Genomic DNA, 22,193 nt, shown 5'->3' with positions numbered 1-22,193 from the left:
TCATCAGCCTCCTAGAGGCTGCTTTTCCATCCATAAAATGGAGATAATTACACTTACCCATGGTGCTATTGTGGGGATTAAATAATACAGCTAAACTACTTGGAATTGTGCTCAACAATAAATAAAAGCTGTTAGGATAACCTAATAAAATGCTTTTCTGTTAATGTTTCTTTTCTTTGAACCCCTAAAGGAGGCTCCCACTAGCAGTTAAATGCATCTAGCAACATCTCTCTGCACACTCATTAGCTTGAGACTTGCTCCAGCAATTTAGACTTCATTAAAATTATAATTATTTCTTTAATTCCATTTCCTTTATCTACTTCTTCAACTTAATCCCCCTGGTGGCCGCCAAGGCCCTGGGAAACAGAGAATCTCTTACGAGACAGTCTTAGAAGAGAAAGAAAATAAAGAACATATCCAGTCAGGAAAACAGACAGTGAGGGAATTCTCACGTGTGCCTGGCAAAGCAAATTTCTCAAGATGGAAATAGATGCACCTGGGCAAGCACGAGGAGCTAACGTGTGGTGAGACGTAGCCACGGGGAACGCAGGGAGAGCCGACCTGTGCCGGCGAAGCCATGAGCACCAGGCCGTGAAAACATGCCTGAACCCCTAATTAATTGTTAGCTGAATCCAATTCTCCTTTCCCCAAATGGCTCTCAACCCCTGTGAAAGGACATCTTGACCAGCAGTGTCCGTGGAATCCCAGAGCCCAGGGAGTTAGCTCAGCAAACCTGCATTTCAACCGGGCTAAATACATTAGGATACCATGATGTAAAATATTTATTTATTTTTATTTATTTGAAAGGCAGAGAGAGAGCTCTTCCTCTGCTGATTCACTCTCCAAATGATTGCAATGGCCAGAGCTGGGCTGATCTGAAGCCAGGAGCCTGGAGCTTCTTCCAGGTATCCCACACAGGTGCAGGGGCCCAAGAACTTGGGCCATTTTCTGCCGCTTTCCCAGGCCACAGCAGAGAGCTGGATCGGAAGTGGAGCATTTGGGACTCGAACCGGTGCCCATATGGGATGCCAGCAGTGCAGGTGGAGGCTTCACACGCTATGCCACAGTGCTGGCCCCGGTCTGTGTCTTTTTACCTCCGTGCCCCTGGACCTAGGAGGTGTTCATTACAGCTGGGATTAATGGGTGAGCAAACATGGCAATGGTTGGTTTTATGTGGAACACAACACAGAAGCCTGCTCACAACTCCTGAGGGGATGTTTCCCTCACTTCCGAAATGCAGAAGATTCAGAGAAACCCATAGTGTCAGAACCCAAAGACCATGGGGCCGAAGAATGGCGTTCGATTTTAAAATGTCTTTAGAAGTTTCGCCAAACGAAATAAGGGCTTTAAAAAGGGGGTGGGGATGAAGAAGCAGAGGATGAGGACAGCGGACGAGAGAGAAGCTGAAACCCAGGGAGCAGCCCTGAGGGCTCCTTGGAAGGGACACTTGTGAGCAGAGCCGGTGAGAGCGAGTCACGGCACTGATTAGGTAATTGACAGTCTGATCAAAGATGATTTCCAGGAGTTAACCAGAACCACAGGACTAATAGCCGGCAGGAACAGGGTATAAACAAATAACCAATAATTAAGAGCCATTTTATTGTCAGTACTGACGGGTACAATTGAAACACTCAGAAGGAAAATCACAAGAATCCACAAGAGGACAGATTCAGAGCAGTGCAGGGGGACATGGTATCTACAATAGAAAATCGTTTGGTGGGATTGACTCCTCTCTGCCCAGCCGTAAAAGACGAACGAAAAGTCGATACCTATAGAGCATGTTTGAATTACGCTAAGACTTAAAAAAAAAAATTGATTGATTGTATTGCAGAGTTTCCCGAGGACCGCACAACTAGCCCGGACTTTACGCTGTTTCTCTTGGTCGTGGCGTCCCTTGCCATCACTCTGCAACCTCCAGCGTGGCTGACTCATCTCATCCCAAGTGAGCGGGCGATTCTTGGTCGTCGCTGTCAGTGCTCGGATCGGTAGGCGGGAAAAGTCTCTGTTCTGTGCAGCTTCAGAGGGCTGGTGACATCTTTTCCAAAAGGAACGGAAAGGCAACAGTTAGTTCCAGAAAAGCTCACGATCAAATTAGCCAGTACATGAATAACTCACATACTCATGACGGGGTTTTCTTCCCCAACAGAGTTAGGCAGGAGTCCCGACAGATTACATGATTCACATGGCATTTGCAGGGGGCCTTACACTAAGCTATGGTCAGTCCATTAGCAGTTGTTTTTCCCTGCATCAACCCCTATGCACAGGGTGTTGAGGGAAATGAAACTAACACAGGACTATGGGGCCAGTGCTGTGGCATAGCGGGTAAAACTGTTGCCTGCAGTGCTGGCATCCCATATGGGCACTGGTTCAAGTACCGGCTGCTCCACCTCCGAACCAGCTCTCTGCCATGGCCTGGGGAAGCAGTAGAAGATGGCCCAAGTCCTTGGACCCCTGCACTCACGTTACAGACCCAGAAGAAACTCCTTGCTCCTGGCTTGGAATCGGCACAGCCCCAGCCATTGCGGCCAATTGGGGAGTGAACCAGCGGATGTAAGACCTCTCTCTCTGTCTCTACCTCTCTCTCTCTCTCTCTCTCTCTCTCTCTCTCTAAACACACACACACACACACACACAGGACTAGAGGAGCTAGCTCATGGTCTGGACACTCTGGAAAACTGACCAGCAATAAGATACTTGTTATGCTTACACTTGAACCATCTTGTTGTATCTGTAAAGGAGGATTGCCTTTTAAGTTTGCATAATTAGAAGGCAGAGAGAATGAGAGAGACAGATGAGAGAGAGATCGAGAGAGAGAGAGAGAGAGAGAGAGAGAGAGAGAGAGGAGCGAGCTTCTATCCACTGATTCACTCCCCAAAAGCCTGCAACAGGCAGGACTGGGCCAGGTCAAAGTCAGGAGCCAGGAGCTCCATCTGGGTCTCCCATGTGAGCAGCAGGGACTGAGCGCTGGGGTCATCTGCTGCTGTCTCACAGGTGCATCGGCGGGGAGCTGGCTGGGGCGGGAAGGAGTCCGCACTTGAACCAGCGCTGATACAGGATGCGGCATCAGTGTCCTAACCCACCCCAAGAAGGACTCAACAAAACCCATTTGGCATTTATTATTTCAGGTTTCGCTCCCAAATCAACAACATCAAGAAAGTCAAGGAGATGGCACACAAGGCACCACCCGCCTCTGTTACGGCGCGACACAGGGGTTAGCAAACGTTTTCTATACAGTGCCTGGCCTGCATAAGGCAGAATGAGTGATATGTGGCGAGTGGGCATGGATGTTCCAATAAAACTTTATTCAGGAAAACAGCAGGCTGGACTGCCCAGAAGCACAGCTGGCCAGTTCTTGTAGATCTGCCTCCTTGACTGTAAAAAACCAAGCGGTTTGACTGCCATCTGCTGGCTGAGACAGCAGTTGCATTATCCAGGACCTACTTCCTGGTAGGGAGATCAAACAGGACTGGGTGACCAAGGCAGCTGTCCTGGGCTGTGCCTGGTTTTATTCATAGCATTTTATCCCGCCATGCCTTCATAACCAAATGCAAAGATCAAGGGGTTGGAAGACACAGGGGGACAGGACTGAAGCTAAGTGCAGCCTGTGTGCTGGTCCATGTGTGTTCACAAGGAGGCTGCTTTCAAACACTGGACCCTGGTGTGTGCCCTTGGGACTTCTGTTGGCCCTGGCCACAGCCCACCCTCCGTGAGAGTCCCAGGAGACCTCCTGCCAGAGGTCAGGTGAGGAAACACACAGCTGCTGGCTCACTGTCCACTTTTGCATACTGGGAAGTAAACGTTTGCTTTGCCCTCCCCAGCATGTGGCTGAGAGCCCAAGCAAACAGAAGGGACTCTGGGACCTGTGGAGCCTCCTGGAAGCCACTCTAGGCCCAACCCCCAAACAGAAGCAAACAAAAGAGGAACTTGGGTTTGGAGATTCACAAGCCTCCAATCCAAACCAGAAAATAAAAAGGATTCATCCAGTCATACAGGACCTAGGACACAGTGGCAGTGGTTATTATTAGAAAAGTCTTCAATATAAAGTCTCCCAAATGATGAGAAATCATTTCTTCCAAACTCCCAGTTTGAAGATACATTCTATTCACTTTCCAACACACACACACACACACACACTTTGTGGTAGAGCAGAGATGGCGAGCCTTGTTACCTCCAGGGGCCATGTGGGTATTCATAACATCATTCATGGGCCATACAAAAATTATCAACTTAGAAATTAGCCTGCTCTAGGGATTGAATTTCAAGTCCCTGCTGTGGTTGCCTTGGCAGCCAGACCAAATGATTTTGCAGGCCTTACACCCAGGTGTAGAGAAATGGTTTTAATGGGTTGCAGTACTATTAAGTACAAATCCACATCGATCTTTAACAAAGTTTGATAAAAAACTTCCTACAGGGCTGTAGGAAGCAGGCAGGGCACAATAGTGTTGATGCAAAATCCAAACCTTCAGTCAAGTGCACAGCCCTCGCCTGCACCTGCAACAGTAGCTCCTTAAACTCCATGAGTTCACAAGCAAAGTGACTGCATCCACGTGGGTTCAGTCAAGGGGAAAACGGCTTCCAGTACAGTGGCTGGCTGGGCGCCTCGCTTGGGCTCGGTTTGACTGCTGTGTTTTGCTGAAGGAAGGGCAAGGATGGAAGGACTTTCCCGGCACGGATTTGCGGTACACGTGAAGCTCACGAGCTGGTATGGCCGTGACCACATCTGGGCCCAGACATTCTCTGGACTACACAGGTTCCCACAACATCCAGGCTCGCGGTCACTGTTTACATTGCTGCAAACTTCCCACGTAGCTGCCAGTTTCTCTGTTCTCTTAGCAAAACTGCAAGACATACCAGCTCCATATTCTGCCACCGCCTGGCTGGCTAGAGGTGGCTGCAGGGCACCGTCGGCCGAGGACCTGTGCCTCTCCCACACTCACGAGGCCCCAGGCCACTCCAGTCCCGACCTCCTTCTTGTTCATGCCTTGCTTTGGCCCCTGTGGACCTGTGAGCTTGGGACCCTGGCTGACCTGTCACCCCTGCCCCCTTCATATGTGCTCACTTCTTAATCTTGACTGCTGCTCACACAATATATGTGACCACGTTGGAATTAATCTTTTAAAAGTAATGTCAGTAACTTCCAAGTAGCCACCTGCTCCCAGAATCTATCATCTTCAAAGTGAACACTGAGGCGCACAGGCTGACATCCAGGCATTTCGGTGCCAGGGCATGGACCTTTGCAGCACTCAAGGGGCAGGACTTCTTCCTATGCATTGGCTCCTCTGCTGGAAGAAAGAGCTCTAGGCCAGGAGTCACAACACCGCCACTTCCTCTGCCCACTGTCCTGGTGTCCTTGGGCAAGCATTGACCTGCAAAGGCCTCAGGTTCTTGCTTCATTGCAATAGAGAGGACTGTGTCCTACCCTCACCAGCAGAACCAAACAAGACAATGTGGCACATGCCTGGCACGGAGACACGCACACCTGGGATCCCTCCTCGGTTTCCTAGCTGTTTGGTCACAGGGTGCCTATTTTTGGCTTGGTTTTTTGACACAAGTGATGCTCTCCGCCCAAGCAGTGCCAGTAGCAACAGTGTAGCAATGGAGCTTCTTGTGCACAAGGTGCAGCTTCCCACGATGGTGACGGAGAGAAGGACACGAGTCCGAGAGGAGCACTGTGCTGAGACCACGCTCCGAGTTTGTGTGCGCTGGCCTCAGGGCTGGCAGTTGCTTGCACTTAAATATGCATAAAATCTGACACTGTCACACCTTGGTCCTTCTTCCCATCACACTCCTAACAAGGAAATCTTAAGCATCTGGGACCATCACCCCGGCCACCTCATCACACCCTGTGTGCACCAGCCATGCAGCCTCTGTTCTGCTCTTTGAATGCCTGGATCTTTGCACCTGCTGATCTCTCTGTGGAGAATGTTTCTCCTCCACTCTCACTATGGCTGCCTTTTCCAGACTTAACATCTTAGAGTAAATGTTGAGGCTTCCAGTGCCCACACTATGTAATGAAGCTCCTTGCTCATTATTTCCCAGAACCGACAACTCGGCCTCCACAATTTCACCTCCACTGTTACATGTACAGACTTGAAATTAAATGGGTTTGCTTAATTACTGTGACTCCCCTTGGGTCAGAAGACCCAAAAGGGAATACATGCCTGTCTCCAAGCCCTGTGTACGCCTGTCACTCACCAGCATGCATGGCATAAACATTTCTTTGCCAAGAAAATGAATGAGTGGGTGGGTGAAGGAAAATGGATGAAAGCTTAACATCTTAACTCCTTAGAAGATATGTGTCGAATATACATCACCAGCCCTTCAAATTTTTGGATTCTTAGTGCAAATAAGCATAAAAATACTCTATCAGGAGCAGTATTGAGATGCACGTGGAATACTTATCTAGGTTTCTATGCAAAGCCTAGTGCACAATATATCCTCTGAAAGTAGCTTCTAAATATTTTATATTAAAAAAATTTTTAAATTATTTTTATTTATCTGAAAGGGAGAGAGACAGAGAAGAGAAAATGGAGAAAAAAATATCATCCATCTATCACTCCTCAAATGCTTGCAACAGCTGGGGCTAGAATAGGCCAAAGGCAAGAGCCAGCAACTCAATCCAGGTCTCCCACATGGGTGCTGCCTCCCAGGGCGCACATTAGCAGGAAGCTGGAATCAGGAGTGGAGCTGGGACCCAAACCCAGGCCTTCCTATATGGAATGTGCGTCCCAAGCAGTGTCTACACCACTGCACTGAACACCTGCCTCCACAAGAGTAACTCTGTAACAGACACTCACTGGAGAGGTCCCGCCTCTCCTGGAAGGAACAAATCAGGGGCCTCGGCACTTCCCCGGCGGTGTGTTACTGTTTGCTTCTATAAGCAAAGGAGAGAAAGGCTTTGTTTCTAATGATGCACTCTCTACTAGAGGACGTCCCAGAGCCTTGAAAGCATCGAGTTGCAGCCTGGCACTCTAAGAAGAGAAATAAACATGTACCACTTTCCCCCAAACCTGCTTGACACCATCTGTTTTCTGAGGGCAGGGGAGCTCTCTACCAGGGCTAGAACTCCACAGAACATCGGGAGACACCACTCCTGTTGTTTTATCCGTGTCCTCCTAAAAGAATCCTAGGTCTGGTGCAGCGTTCAATACAAACTTCCTGAACGCTTCACTTTCATCAATTCTTCCAATTTTCATGATAAACCTCCCTCAGGTGCAGCCTGCAGACCTGCCTCGCCGTAGAAGACAATTTCTATGAAAACTGGAAAAGGCATCCGGAGAGGCCGTGAAGGGAGATTCATGAAAAGTGGCCGGATTACAACCGCAGTGATAAAGTGATGATTTCACAATCAACCAGCAGGGGGCATTCTAGGACTAAATTTGGGGAGGAGATGACCATTTCTCCAATCAGTTTGATGACTTCCCCGGGAAGGGTCTGTGTCTGCCAAGAAAAGCCAGCCTGGACTCTATCACAGTAGTGAACTGGCTGGAAGAATTACAACGCACGAACATCAGCAAAACAAGCCTGCATCCTAGGCACACACAGAGTAACCCGGGCACGTAATTTTCCCAATTTCTTTTGGTTTCTAGGAGTGAATGAACTCATTTTCCCAGGTTCTGGTTATGCAAAATAACCACCCTTGATAAGGAAGATAATGTTAGGTAGGTAGTGTGTAAACATCTTTTACCTTCCATAATTATTATTTATCTTAAAGTCTATTTTAAAAGTATAACCAGTAGTTACAACATAGTAGAGGAAGTAAAATATATTTTTTATTTTAAAAAGGCATTTAAATAAAAGAGACTAAATAAAATTGAAAATGGTTTAAGTACTGGGTATATGTTATATACCTATTGCTACTAGCAGTAATTAATAGCAATAATCTCAGTCACATGTATATGGCAAAAAAATGATATTGCAAAAATTACAAGATTTTCCAATTTGAAAGGGGAATAAGTGGTAATCACGACAACCTGATCTAGCCCAACTCTCTGCAACTGTCTTGGGAGGGAAAGTCTTTGTCCATCCCTCATCAATTCAGCCAGCTACTCAGCCACTCAGACGGGCACTGAGGATCTATTTGTGAAGCGTCTGCTGTGTGCCACGCTCTCAGGGAACAGAGCACGGAGTCAGATAGACTAGAGGTAAATACCGCTGACGCCGTCTTAACGTAACACGCTCTCAACGAATGCTAATGGAACGACTTCTCCATGCGAGGGGTGGGAGGGTGACATGGGTAAAAAGGGCCACAGCCACAGCTCTCCTGCCCTCCTGAACAGCGTTGCTTCCTGGAAGAGCCAGCCATGAGTCAGCAGCCACATAATTAAGCATGAGATGAAGACGGAGGAGGGCCAGGCAGGAGGGAGGGTCACCAGCTTCCCCGCACAAGGGCAGTGATCAAGTGACCCATCCCACCCTAGTTATCATAAAGTGAAAGGTGGCCTGCAGCCAGGGAGCTCTGGAGGGGAGACCCCAGGTGGGCAGGAGATAACTAGCCTGGGGAAAGGGCACAGCACTGGGGAACAGAGAACCGGAACAAAGGACTGAAAGGAAGCTGGTGTGACCCGGCAAAGTAGCACGGTTTTCTGTGGTCACTCCTGCATTCTTGCTTTTGTTTATTCAGCAAAGTTCTGCCTGCAAAGAGCAGGTGCAGCCCATGCACACTCTCTCAAGGCCAGGGACCCCATCTGCTCAGTGTTCACCAAGGATTCTCCACACAAGGTGAGTGGTTTATTAGTTACTGATTTATAAATTGTATATACCGTTGTCTTGACCCAGTCTAGGGTTTGCTACAAGTATACATTGCTACACCCCAGGACCCAGGATTCTGCAAAGAAGGGCCCAAGAGCCTACCTTGCAAACAACTCCCCCTAAGACATGGTGATAGGGAAAATATCTGAGAATCAGGCGCTAGAGATGAAGTGTCCCGTGTCCTGACGCCTTGATGGGAGCCAAGCCTCAGGAGCAGGGGGCTGGCCAGCAAGATGTGCAACAGCAGTATGAGCTGAGCCCCGCCCCCAGAGCTGCCACCCAGTGGGCGGCGCTTACCTTGCAGGCGGTAGAGCTGCCCGGTGCTGTGCTGCCGGGTGATGTGCTGCCAGTAGGCGCTGCGAGGCAGGGGCACCATGGTGCTCAGGGAGGCGGCTCGCTCACTCATCTTCATCTGGAGCTGCAAAGGGAAGAGAGGTGCATAAGCAACGCTGCACTGAGACTGACCAGGGAGCCACCGGGAGAGCAGCAAGGAGCTGGCCTGCCCCCAAATCCAGACACATTTCCAGTGGTGATGGCCAGAACGGACTCCATTCTACCACCCATTGGCAACATGCACTGAGTTTCCTTTGACAAACTTCTTCTATTCGGCTCCATGCCTCTCACTGTGGCGGCAGAGCTCACCACAGTAGCCAGGTCTGGGCTAGTGACTCAAGTCTGGCCAACAAGACTCAGTCCCTGAGATCCTTTCTAGGACTTCCTGGAAGAGAAAATTGCTGGAGGTAACATAAGTCCATGGGCCTGTTATGTTCACTGCGCTATCTCCAGGGTATAGAAAACGCCCTGGTGCATACTGGATGTGCAAGAAATACTTGCTGAACAGAATCAATGAGCATTCTTGAGTGGTTGCTGGGCATATAGCAGACACGATGGAAGTCTGTCTTGGAGAAGGCGACAGTGGTTGGATGCCACTCAGAAGAGGAAAGCAGAGGGAGGGTCTCACCAGCTCCCCTGAGACCTGGATCCCACCTGAAACCAGAGGGCAGCCCCAGACCTTTCCATTATATGAGCCATTATTTCTTTTTCACCCACTTGGATATTTATAACATCATTCACAGACCTTACAAAATGACTAACTTAAAAATGAGCCTGCTACAGTTATTGAATTTCAAGTCCCACCTGTGGTTGCCCCAGCAGGGCCAGACCCATTGACATCCCATGCCCCTGGAGGATGGACTGGATGGGTAGAATAAAAGGAAGAGGAAAATGAGGAAGTGGTAAGAATGGGAGGGCTGGGTGAGCAGCCCTGCAGTGCCCTGTCCTCTGAGCCCAGTCTCAGCCACTGTTGTGCCATGGTTTTATTGTGCCATTGCACAAGAAGTGACTATTGGAAACACTTGATTTCCTGGACACTTGAATATCAAGTCATGCCCCTCAGTCTTCTGAAATGCACTCACAAATACATAGATTTGTGCAAAATTTTCACTGGGATGTAATTTGCAATGAGCAAAAATGAGCTAACTGAAGCATCCCTCAATCGAGACCTGGTTAATTGCACAGACACAACACAAATGCTGGGCAGCTGATAACCCAAGGATGGAAGACTGACACCGACAGAAAGGAAGCAATTCCACCTCCTGCTGCGAAGGAAACCCAGTGGGACGCAGAAACCAGCCCCAGCACAATGCCATTTTAGCTGCTCACATGGAAAACAGTTGCGTTCAACGCCTACCCATTTGGATTGTGGCAGTACTTGATGCCTACTTCATCTTGTCTAGCACAAAATAAGGAAAGGACAAAAATGGAGATGATGATGATGGCTACAAATTGCAATGCTCATATAAAGAACTTTTTTTTTAAAGAAATTCCTCCTGCTACACATGTTGTCAACCTGGCAGCTTAAGGCATACTATCTGTACATAGCTCACTAAAACCAAAATAATATGCAGCTTCCTAAGCCAGAGAACAAAACACAGGGGCAGGTTGAGGAGAGTTGACTTGAACAAAGGGGCTGGCGCTGTAGCGTAGCAGGTAAAGCCTCCATCTTTGATGCCAGCATCCCATGTGGATGCTGGTTCAAGTCCTGGCTGCTCCACTGCTGATCCAGCTCCCTGCTAATCCCCTGAGAAAGCAATGGAGGATAGCCCAAGTGCTTGGGTCCTTGCATCTGTGTAGGAGATCCAGAAAAAGCTCCTAGCTCCTGGCTTTGGATTGGCCCAGTTCCGGACACTGCGGCCATTTGGGGAGTGGATGGAAGATCTTTCTTTCCATCTCTCCCTCTCTAACTCTGCTTCTCAAATAAATAAATAAATGTTAAAAAAAAAAAACTTGAACAAAAGATTAAGATTAAACAAATCACAACAAAGATCATTTCATCTACACGTGTTACATTCACTTTTGCTGAATCCCCGTCCCTGTCAAAACAGCAAAGTGACCAAAACATGACCGAGATGGAATTAAACACTAGGCTGTATCAGGACTGTTTTCTTGCTTTTAAAAGTGTCCTCTTAGATCAACTAAGTAGAATTACTAAGTAGAAAAATTCTGTAGCTAATTTTATGCGTGAAAGAGAGAGAGAAATAGAGAAAGGAAGGGAGGAAGGAGGGAGGGGGGAAAGAGAGAGGGAGGCAGACGAAGGACCGAGGGCAGGAGGGCATTTGCTGGTGACTTCAGGTGACATTCAACCTCATTTACATGAATGCAAGAAAATTAAGGGAAGAAGAGAACCAGGTTTAAAGTATGGGTTATTTGATTTTCTTAATATGAAGAGATTAGATGTAATACAATAAAAAGTCGATATAAGGAAGACACTTGGGGAATGGCAGTCACTTCAAATTATTCACCACTTGCAAAATACAGGACGGCAGTGCGGCACGTTTGCTTGTATTTTTAGAAGGCTTATTTAGGGACGAGAGTGAACTGACACCAGCGCCGCGTTTTGCAGCGAACAGTACAAAGCCTGGCTCTCATTTCCTCCTGAATCCTTGAAAGACTATCTAATTTATGAAAGCAGCATTTTAATTGCCTTTGGAGAAAAATGACGAGAAAAGCCTTCAATCGTCTCAGGGTCTGAGAAGAGTGTCGGAGAAGACTTGGGACGTCCTTGGGTGGAATCAAGCGGGGGAGATAGTCCCAGTCTCTATCTCTGTGAGCCGCACTGGTCCCTGATAGGAGCGACAGGGCAGAAGTGCTCAGTGCTCTGGACAGCACCAGCGGAAGCACAGGTGAGCACCCACTGGGCAGAGGCTACAACTGGGGAAGCTGGAGCAGCAGGGAGACAGCCTACCTGGAATTAAAACAATCAAACACTTTCACCTAGTTTGATTTTTTTGTTACAATAAGTAAAATATTTCCACCTTTAGAAGTAAATATGAAAACAGGAGTGTAAAGTCTGGGGACTTTGGCTCTAACATGACACTGCCGTTCCTGAAAACCCTCCCATGGACACAGCTGTGCGGGAAGCCCTCTCAACACAGATGCCCATCTACAACCACAGTCACCGTCCCTTTGCTGGGTAGGCTGGAGCCCCACGAGGCGGGAGGCTAACTTGAGATTACCAAAAAGTGTAGGAAAATGCTTGGCTGGAAATATTGGCTGGAGGAACTCCAGGTGACACAGGCAAAGGCAAAGGCCGGCACCAGTGGCCACATCGCCACACAAGCCACAGCTGAGCTGGCAGCACAGGGCTGGGGCACACGGCCGTAGTGGGAGGGCCCCTCAGAGCCATGGCACTGCTCTTGGACAGGGCCCTGCCTGGACAGGAGCTTATCAAGAACTTGTCCCTTCCAGCCGAAAGTGACAACTTAAGTCCTGAGAACATGGGCTTCCCTGGCCTAGGAAAAAGCACTTACGGACAGGCACAGGTCAGTGTGGTGAGGAATCCTCAGGCATGTCCCCTGAGCTCAGTGGGGACAGAACAAACTGTCTTCCTAAAGCAAACTGCATATGATATCAGACCCACAGCAATACCCTATCAACCCATGCCCTTGAATTCTGTAAAGAACACTAACAACTGGGACCAGGGCTATGGTGTAGTGGGTAAAGCCACCACCTGCAGTGCCGGCATCTCATATGGGCACTGATTCGAGACCTGGCTGCTCCACTTCCAATCCAGCTCTATGCTAGGAGAGCAGTAGAAGATGGCCCAGGTGCTTGGGCCCCTGCACCCACATGGGAGACTGGGAGGAAGCTCCTGGCTTCTGTGTTCAAATTGGCCAAGCTCTGGTTGTTGCGGCCATTTGGGGAGTGAACTAGAAGATGGAAGACCTCTCTCTCTTTCTCTGCCTTTGCCTCTCTATAACTCAAAAGAAAAAAAATACTAACAACAACAACAAAACTCACAAACCATCTGTATTGCTGCCTGCAAGTGTCAGGGAAATTGAACAGGATCACGGGCCATGAGAGTTGGAGGAACCACAGGAGCATCTGCCCAGTCTCCTGAGTTAACAAACTGGAATCTAAGCATCCTTGGCCAACAGACACACTTGAGTGGGGTGCACTGACCTGTTCCCCACCCAGTGTCATACCTCACTACGGCCTACGCCAGCTGCATGGTGCAGCCACTTCCACCCACCATGGAATGGCACTCCTGCCCCCCTGCCCAAGGGCTTGTCCCGCTTCTCCCCTGGTTAACACCTGCCTTCCCTTTAGAAGTCCACTTAGGAGTCTCTTCCTCCATACCTCTCCGTGGGCCTCTTCTCCTCTTAGCAGGATCAGGTGTTCCCATTAGGTAAACCTCACAGTCTGTTCTTAAAACAAGTTACGGTTCTAGAAAAGCTGCTAAATTAGCCTGCCTCCTACCACAAAGCATGAGCTCCCTGGAAAGCAGGGAGTAGATTTTTGTTCTCTGTGTCCCTATAACTGAGCAAGGGCCCCCAGAGACTAAGTAAGTGTGGGATGAATAGATGGAGAGAAGGATGGACCCAGTCATTCCCCAAGTGGCAGGGAATAGTTTTCAGAAATAAGTCCTAAGCCACCCAGCAAATCAGAAGCACTGTTCACCCAAGGCTGAATCCTTGCTAAAACTTCAGTCCAGGATAATGAACACAGCCATCGCTGGCCGTGGAGGGACATGGTAATAAGATGCTGGTTCCATTCTCCTTTGCTATTCAAATGAGAAACACAAGGACTCAGGAAGATATGCTTGTGCACAGATACACAACCATTTAGGACAGTCCTACAGCAGCGGGCTGAGACTCTATACACTTGTTCCCTGTCAGCAGTGTCACCTAAGATCCCACTAAGACCAGGCTTCAGGAAAGTCTAAGAGATGACTCCGCCTTCCCACTAAACAGCCGGGATACACGCAGGTCTCTTCCTAACCCAGCCTACGTGAGCTCTGCTGCTGCCCAGAGGCTTGGTATCTCAAAGAAATCTCAGAGAAATCAATCGACCTACACCTGTTGCCAGGGAAGAGGAGCTGACAGTGGGCCAGGAGATCCCAGCTGCAGTCTAAGCTCTGCTCCTCCTGAGCTGTTTGCACTGCATTGTCTGTTTTCTCGTGGCATTGAGAATGACAATGAAAGTAAAAACAAATTAACAAAAAGGAGTGAAACTTTGATACATAGTACAATATGTACGAGCCTGAAAACTTGGTGTTAGATGGAAAAGCCAGCTACCAAAGACCATATATTATACTATTCTGTCAATCTGAAATGCTTCAAATAGGCAAAACCCTGGAGGGAAAAAGTAGATCAGTGCTTGGCTGACTATTATGTGTTTTGCAGATTATTTTAAAAAGCATGACATCAGGATTAGGGATGTCCACATCCCATATCCAAGTGCTGAGTTCAGATTTGGCTTTGCTCTGGATTGAGTTCCAGCTCCTGGCTTCCACTCAACCTGCTCCCTGTCATTGTGGGTATTTGGGGAAGTGAATTAGTGACTGGGAGACAGCACTATCTGTCTCTCTTCCTCTCTAATACATCCACAATTTTTTAAAAACTGAAATGACATGATGAATCACTGGGTGGCTACTTCTGGCCAAATGGTTCCAGGGGGAGGTAACATTTAAAGGAAGACCTGAGGAAAACCTTGTTAGCATAGTATAGTCTCAACAGCACAATAAGAGCCTTTTTTTTTTTTTTTTTTTTTACAGGCAGAGTGGACAGTGAGAGAGAGAGAGAGAGAAAGGTCTTCCTTTTGCCGTTGGTTCACCCTCCAATGGCCGCCGCGGCTGGTGCGCTGCGGCCGGCACATCGTGCTGATCCGAAGCCAGGAGCCAGGTGCTTCTCCTGGTCTTCCATGCGGGTGCAGGGCCCAAGCACTTATGCCATCCTCCTCTGCCCTCCCAGGCCACAGCAGAGAGCTGGAATGGAAGAGGGGCAACCGGGACAGAATCCGGTGCCCCGACCGGGACTAGAACCCAGTGTGCTGGCGCCACAAGGCAGAGGATTAACCTAGTGAGCCACGGCGCTGGCCAAGAGCCCTCTTAAAACCCCCTAATATTCACAGTGAACAGGAGGCTCATGACAAGGTCCCACCTCATAATGATGAGAAAATCAGATCAACCCTCTTGGGAGAGAAAATAATTCTAATGACCAGCCCACTCTGCATAGCTTGTTCGTTGGAAAAGAAAACCAATTGTGTGCCCCTGTCCCCAACACTGTTCACTGCAGGGTTGGTTTTGTTCCTCACAGGCTGTGGGCTGACATCTACTTGCTGCCAGAGCTCATCCTTTCAGAGCCTGGGCAGGAGTGGGAGCCACGGCAGGGCTCGGCCACAGCGCTGCACCACACTGCCCTTCTCTGGACTCCAGCTGTTTGCACTGCAGAGTACCAGAGTACCGTGTTTTGCGAAGGTGAACAGCACGGCAGGATGTAACTGCTCACGCAGTCCATTGTGAACACCGTATGCCGAGTGTGTGACATCAGCCAGGGTCCATTCGCAGCAAGCACAGATCATCACAGTGGCAGAGAGCCATACCTCAAGACCTCACTCTGTCCCTAGCAGACTTAATCTTCACCCCAGGGTGCTCCTCAGAGCAACTCAAGTAGGGTCTCTGCCAAGAGCAACTGTGCATTTGCAAATCGCATGGTGATTTTCCACTCATTCGACCTGGACTGTGACACAGGACCCAGAGGGGAGGCAGGAGCCACACCCGGATGCCTCCTCAACCTCAAAACCTTCCAAAGGTCATCCAAGCCTGAATTGTTCTTGGTTTAAGACAAGATGTAAGGGCTGGCATGGTGGTGCAGGGGATTAAGCCTCTGCCTACAATGCTGGTATCCCATGTGACTCCCAGCTGCTCTACTTCCAATCCAGCTCCCTGTTAATGCACCTGCGAAGGCAGTAGAAGATGGTCCAAGTCCTTGGGACCTTGTACCTATGTGGGAGACCCAAATGGAATTCCTGGCTTTGGCCTGGCCCAGCTCTAACTGCAGCAACCATTTGTAGAGTGAAGCCACAGACAAAAGACCTTTCTCTGTCTTTCCCTCTCTGTCTGTAATACCGCCTTTCAAATAGATGAATCATTTTTTAAATGACAAATGCATACACACTAATTTTCTATGGAATTTTAAGCACAGAATGTGTGCAAAATTTGAGTCAGAAAGGAAAACTCATTCCAAGAGAGAAAGAGGAAAACTGGGTTCCCAATGGAAGCAGCCTGAGGATAATTTCTTTCTCCCATCGCACTCCAGGCTCAGCTGTCTCATCCCTACTGCCCTACACTCCTGGATGTTCTCCAGCAGGTTCCGAATGATGCCCTCAGATTCTGCCTCCATTCTCCCTGCGAGAAAAATACTTGAAAACATAATTTACCTGTGCTCTCTGCTTCCAGGGTCTGCAGCTCTCCAATGTTAGCAAACACCAGCTGAAGGGGTCACTACAATGCACATCCCCAGAAGAGTGCATTTCTAACAAGTTCCCACATGGCTCTGCTCTTATTGGTCCAAGGACCACAATTAAAGAACCACTGTCTTACATTGTTGATAACCTCTGGATCCATCACTCTAGGAAGAGTTCCCACTATGGTAAGAGCTCAGACTTGGGAGTCAGAAAAATCCAAAAAAGTCTGGGATCTGCCACTCACAAGGAGTCATACGACCAGACTTGCCACTTGACCTCCCATAAGCCCTTTGCAGCTTTGCCAATTGGAAAAGAAAGAAGGGGCCGGCGCTGTGGTGCAGCGGGTGAAAGCCCTGGCCTGCAGCACCAGCATCCCATATAGGCACCGGTTCTAGTTCCAGCTGCTCCACTTCCGATCCAGCTCTCTGCTATGGCCTGGGAAAGCAGTGGAAGATGGCCCAAGTGCTTGGGCCCTGCACCTGTGTGGGAGACCCGGTAAGAAGAAGCTCCTGGCTCCTGGCTTCAGATAGGTGCAGCGCTGGCCGTTGTGGTCATTTGGGAAGTAAACCAGCAGATGGAAGACTTCTCTCTCTCTCTCTCTGGCTCTACAGCTTTCTGTAGCTCTTTCAAATAAAGTTAATCTTTAAAAAAAAGAAAAAGAAAGAGAGAAGGAAGAGTCCTTCTCTTGCAGCTGCTTCCTGGGATACACATGATACATGGTGGTGTCCTACTAATGTCAGCAATACTCACCTATATACATCAGCCTTGTATAGTGCTGTCTTTTTTTTTTTTTTTTTTTTTTTTTTTTTTTTTTTTTGGACAGGTAGAGTTATAGCCAGTGAGAGAGAGACAGAGAGAAAAGTCTTCCTTCCGTTGGTTCACTCCCCAAATGGCTGCTATGGCCGGCGCTGTGCTGATCCAAAACCAGGAGCCAGGTGCCTCCTCCTGGTCTCCCATGCAGGTGCAGGGGCCCAAGCATTTGGGCCATCCTCCACTGCCTTCCCAGGGCACAGCAGAGAGCTGGACTGGAAGAGGAGCAACAAGGACTAGAACCCGGCGTCCATATGGGATGCTGGCGCTGCAGACGGAGGATTAACCAAGTAAGCCACAGTGCCAGCCTGCTACTGTCTTTAACAAGAGTTTCTGATCAATGTCATTACAGAAGCATTCACACTTTCTTTTATATCCTAAGCAACTGACACATGTTTCTGGCTCAAGGGAAGAAGCTTTAGAAATGTAAAACAACAGAAAAGCACACATAAAATCAAACACGTACATAGGCTCAGAGAACAAATTTCATCTTCTGATCCCAATCAGTATATGACAATGTGAGTGAGCCAGCAGTAAGATCTTACAATGGGGGGCTGGTGCTGTGGCATAGTGGATAAAGCCATTGCCTGCAATGCCGGCATCCCATATGGGTGCTGGTTCAAGTCTTGGCTGCTCCACTTCCAATCCAGCTTGCCGCTGTGGCCTGAGAAAGCAGTAGAAAATGGTCCAACTGCTTGGGCCCCTGCACCCACATGGGAGACCCGGAAGAAGCTCCTGGCTCCTGGCTCCAGATCAGCACAGCTCCAGCAATTGCAGTCATCTGGGGCGCGAACCAGCAGATGGAAGACCTCTCTCTCTCTCTCTCTCTGCCTCTCTCTTTGTGTAACTCTGACTTTCAAGAATATAAATAAATCTTTAAAAAAAGATCTTACAATGGGCACACACAGCTGTGACACCTGGAAAGCTGACTTCTAGGACTCACCTCCTCTTCCCAAGTGGTCTGCTTCGGATCGCCAGCTTACTCGCACACCAATATGAGCTATCTCAGGGCCTTTGCACAACTGGCCCTGGGGAAGCTTCAAGGCTTGTCCCTCATCCTCACCCTCTCCTGCTTTACAAGGTCATCTTCACGTACCCAGCAGCTCTTAATCTGTGTTTACACGCTGCTTGCTGATTGGCGGCCTCCCTTTACAACAGTGGAGTAAACTCCTGGGGAATAAGGACTAGTTGCTGTTCTCTGCTGTGCACCTGCTTCCTACAACAGGGCCTGACACAAAATCCGGTACGGTGGGCTTCTCTGTGCTTTTGCTCTCTGCAGCGTAAGTGAACCGCAGTCAGTCACAATCTAAAACAGTACATGGAAAATTAAAGAAATAAATAGTTCCTAAGTACCAAATAACTTTTACTATAGCACAAGTTACAACTGCTCTACTTTTTACCCGTTGTTGCTGTTATTATCTTCCTGTGCCTAACATAACTTCATCTTAGAAAAAATACACATATGCAGGGTTTCAGTGTGATGCACACTTCCAGGCACTACTGGGGACACTGGACTGTATCCTCCATGGATCAGCAGGGAGAACTGAGCTCATTTTTGTAGAAAGAATGGGTTTATTAATCAGTGGACATGTTTTACATCTCATAAGGAATCCATATTCTGCAAGGATGCAGAAGCATCTGGTAATGTGCTTCTGGGAATGTAAACAGGGTTCTGGGACGTCAAGCAGGGGGAGACTGACTTCACAGAGGACATTCGCGGGCACTGTCTGTATTTTATACCATATGCAAATGAAATATTTTCATCTGAAAGCTTTATCTTGAGGTAATGCATTGCAAAGTACACCTTTCATTCACAAGTTTAAAGGTTTTTGCAACTGAGAGTAAGGCTTTGAAGGAGAGTTAAGGACCTCACTATCCCAAGAACAGGCTCGTAGAAAAGAGATATATTCCCCCTACAAACACTGCAGGGTTCTACACGTCCTCCTTCCAATCTTCAGCCCACCCCTCCCCCTTTGGTTAAGTTTGTTAAAAATGTGTTTGAGAGGCTCAGAGAAAGACAGAGAGAGGGGGCTTCTAATCACTGGTCCACATCACAGATGCCTGCAATGGCCAGGGCTGTGCTGCGGCTGAAGCCAAGAGCCAGGACTCAGTCCAGGTCTCCCATGGGGGTGGTAGAAATGCAATTACTTGAGCCATCACTGCTGCCTCCCAGGTCTGCGTTAGCAGGAAGCTGGAGTCAGGAGCCAGAGGCGGGGATTGAATCCAGGCACTCTCATAGGGGACATGGGCATCTTAACCAGCAGCCAAGTGTCCAGCCCCAGCCCAAACCCCTTTGGCTTTCTCTAAAAGACACTAGGAAAAAAAAAAAAACACAGAGGAAGTTAAAGGGAGACCAGAAAAGAATTCTTAAAGAAACAACCAATTTCAAATCTCTAACTCGAAAGAAGTAATTCATGAATAGTAAATATGTTTTGAACTTCATTTTAAAATGTTAAGTTTATTTTGATAAAATCCAGACCAAATGTTCTCCCTTTAAAGAGAACATGGTCTGAGAAAATAAACTTTCTAAGAAAGACTTTCAAAATCAAGCATGTGTAACATTCTTGTGTAGCATGCAATCTATTTTCTAAGTCTGACAAATGTCTCTTTCCGAGGCTTATCAAATACCCTTGGGGCTGGAGCTGTGGTGTAGCAGGCTAAAGCCTCCACCTGTCATGCCAGCATCCCATATGGGCACCAGTTCAAGTCCCGGCTGCTCCTCTTCCTATCCAGCTCTCTGCTATGGCCTGGGAAAGCAGTAGAAGATGGTCCAAGTGCTTGTGTCCCTGCACCCACATAGGGGATCTGGAAGAAGCTCCTGGCTTCTGGCTTCAGATCGGCTCAACTCCAGCCATTGTGGCCATTTGGGGAATGAATCAGTTGATGGAAGACTTCTTTGTCTCTCCCTCTCTCTGCCTGTAACTCTACCTCTCAAAATAAATAACGAAAATATTTAAAAAGAATACTCTCATAAAGTTCTCACAAATGTATCGTGTGTGGTTTAGTGCTGGCGTAATTTATAGAGATAAATACACTCGCCACATTCTTTGGAATTCTTTCTTCTTGATGAATTTAGTTCATGTAAACAATACAAACTGGTTAAAACGTGAATCGCTATGCTAAGCAGCAGCAACGAACTCTGGAACAAGGCCAGAGGTGATGTCCAGCAAGGTCTGTAGTCTCCGAGAGGCCACAAATGGTTGATGAGAAGGGCAGGTTATCTCCAGGCATGCAGGCACCTGCAGAGTGGTTCCTGTGCACTCTCCCTTCCACTGGCTTGGACAGGCACAACTGCCTTCGAGTTAAAGGAACAGTGATTTCACAATGGGATCTACTTTTCTCCAGTGAGAAAGCTTAACTTTTCATTTTCCTCTAAATACACAAAACCTCATGAACACACACTGGTGATATCATTGTAACGACTGGTCGGTGACCCTATGATTAGACAAGCAAGAAACTGCGCCACTATTGACACTCTGTTCTCGGCACCAAGTTTTAGATCGTCCTGGGAAGCACAAAGCCCACGTGATGCCCTCCAACTCCTGCTGTAGTCCTTGTCTTCCTGAGACCATCACACATCCTGAGCACTCACACCATTGTTTAGAGCTGTGGTTCTCACAGTGAGACTCTTGGACCAGCAATACCAGAGTCCTATTGAAAATGGGAATTCCAGGGGCTGGCACCGTGGTGCAGTAGGTTAATCCTCCGCCTGCAGAGTCGGCATCCCATATGAGCACCAGCTCTAGTCCTGGCTGCTCCACTTCCAATCCAGCTCTCTGCTACAGCCTGGGAAAGCAGTGGAGGATGGCCCAAGTCCTTGGGCCCCTGCACCCGCATGGGAGACCAGGAAGAAGCATCTGGCTCCTGGCTTCAGATTGGCGCAGCTCCAGCCATTGCTGCCATCTGGGGAGTGAACCAACGAAAGGAAGACCTTTCTCACTGTCTCTCCCTCTCATTGTCTGTAACTCAGCATCTAAAAAAATAAATAAAATCTTAAAAGAAAAAAAAAAGAAAGAAAATGAGAATTCCAAGGCCCCACCCCAGACCTGCCGAGACCTACAGGTGGCACCCACCACTGAGCAATCTGCAGCTTAATGGGCCAGGCAGGGGCCCTGGCACACAGCTGGAGACCCCTGAGTCTTCATTTTCCTTCCTTCACCCTGTCATTCCAACCCCACCATATACACACGCCCGGGCCCTAGCAGCTCTGCGCTTTTGACCTTGGAAAGGAATTGTCAATCTATCCCTTCTTCTCCATTCCCACTGGGTACAAGTCTAGGGCTTTATGTTCCCATCCTGGTTTACTAATTACGAACCACTGAGCCTCAGGTTCCTCCTCCATGAAATGGTCCTACTAATACCACAAATCAAATACAAAGTACACCAGGGTTTCAGAAGAAAAAACAGTAAAGCCTAATACAATTTAAACAAATAATTACACTCTAGTTCAGCACTCCTACTCTTGAGTTTAAAAACTCAGTTAAGAGGCCAACGCTGTGGTGCAGCAGGTTAGTGCCCTGGCCTGAAGCACCAGCATCCCATATGGATGCCGGTTCAAGTCCCAGCTGTTCCACTTCTGATCCAGCTCTCTGTTACAGCCTGGGAAAGCAGTAGAAGATGGCCCAAGTCCTTGGGACCCTGCACCCACATGGGAGACTCAGAGGAAGCTACTGGCTCCTGGCTTCGGATCGGTGCAGCTCCAGCTATTGTGGCCAACTGGGGAGTAACCCATCGGGTGGAAGACCTCTCTCTCTCTCTCTCTCTTTCTCACTCTCTCTCTCTGCCTCTCCTCTCTCTGTGTAACTCTGACTTTCAAATAAATAAATCTTAAAAAAAAAAAACTCAGTTAACTTTAGTTTAAGAAGTCAGTTAAATAAAGCTAACAC

At 48.3% G+C, this 22,193-nt stretch overlaps 1 protein-coding gene across 1 annotated transcript in view; it reads right to left on the bottom strand.

The window, feature by feature from the left end:
* Window positions 1–1,597: 1,597 nt before the first annotated feature.
* Window positions 1,598–22,193, bottom strand: part of DOK5 (docking protein 5) — a 154,560-nt gene continuing 133,964 nt past the window's right edge. The window contains exons 7-8 of the mRNA XM_062202397.1: window positions 9,049–9,169; window positions 1,598–2,035 (exon numbers count right to left, since the gene is read on the bottom strand). Coding sequence (XP_062058381.1) covers window positions 1,971–2,035; window positions 9,049–9,169 — 186 coding nt within the window. The 3' untranslated portion in view covers window positions 1,598–1,970. The remainder of the gene's footprint in view (window positions 2,036–9,048; window positions 9,170–22,193) is intronic.

Source organism: Lepus europaeus, chromosome 10 (assembly GCF_033115175.1).
Source record: "Lepus europaeus isolate LE1 chromosome 10, mLepTim1.pri, whole genome shotgun sequence".
In the NCBI taxonomy this organism is placed as follows: domain Eukaryota; kingdom Metazoa; phylum Chordata; class Mammalia; order Lagomorpha; family Leporidae; genus Lepus; species Lepus europaeus.
The sequence above is the reverse complement of the archived record's forward strand: the minus strand, read 5'-3'. Positions and strand labels throughout refer to the sequence as shown.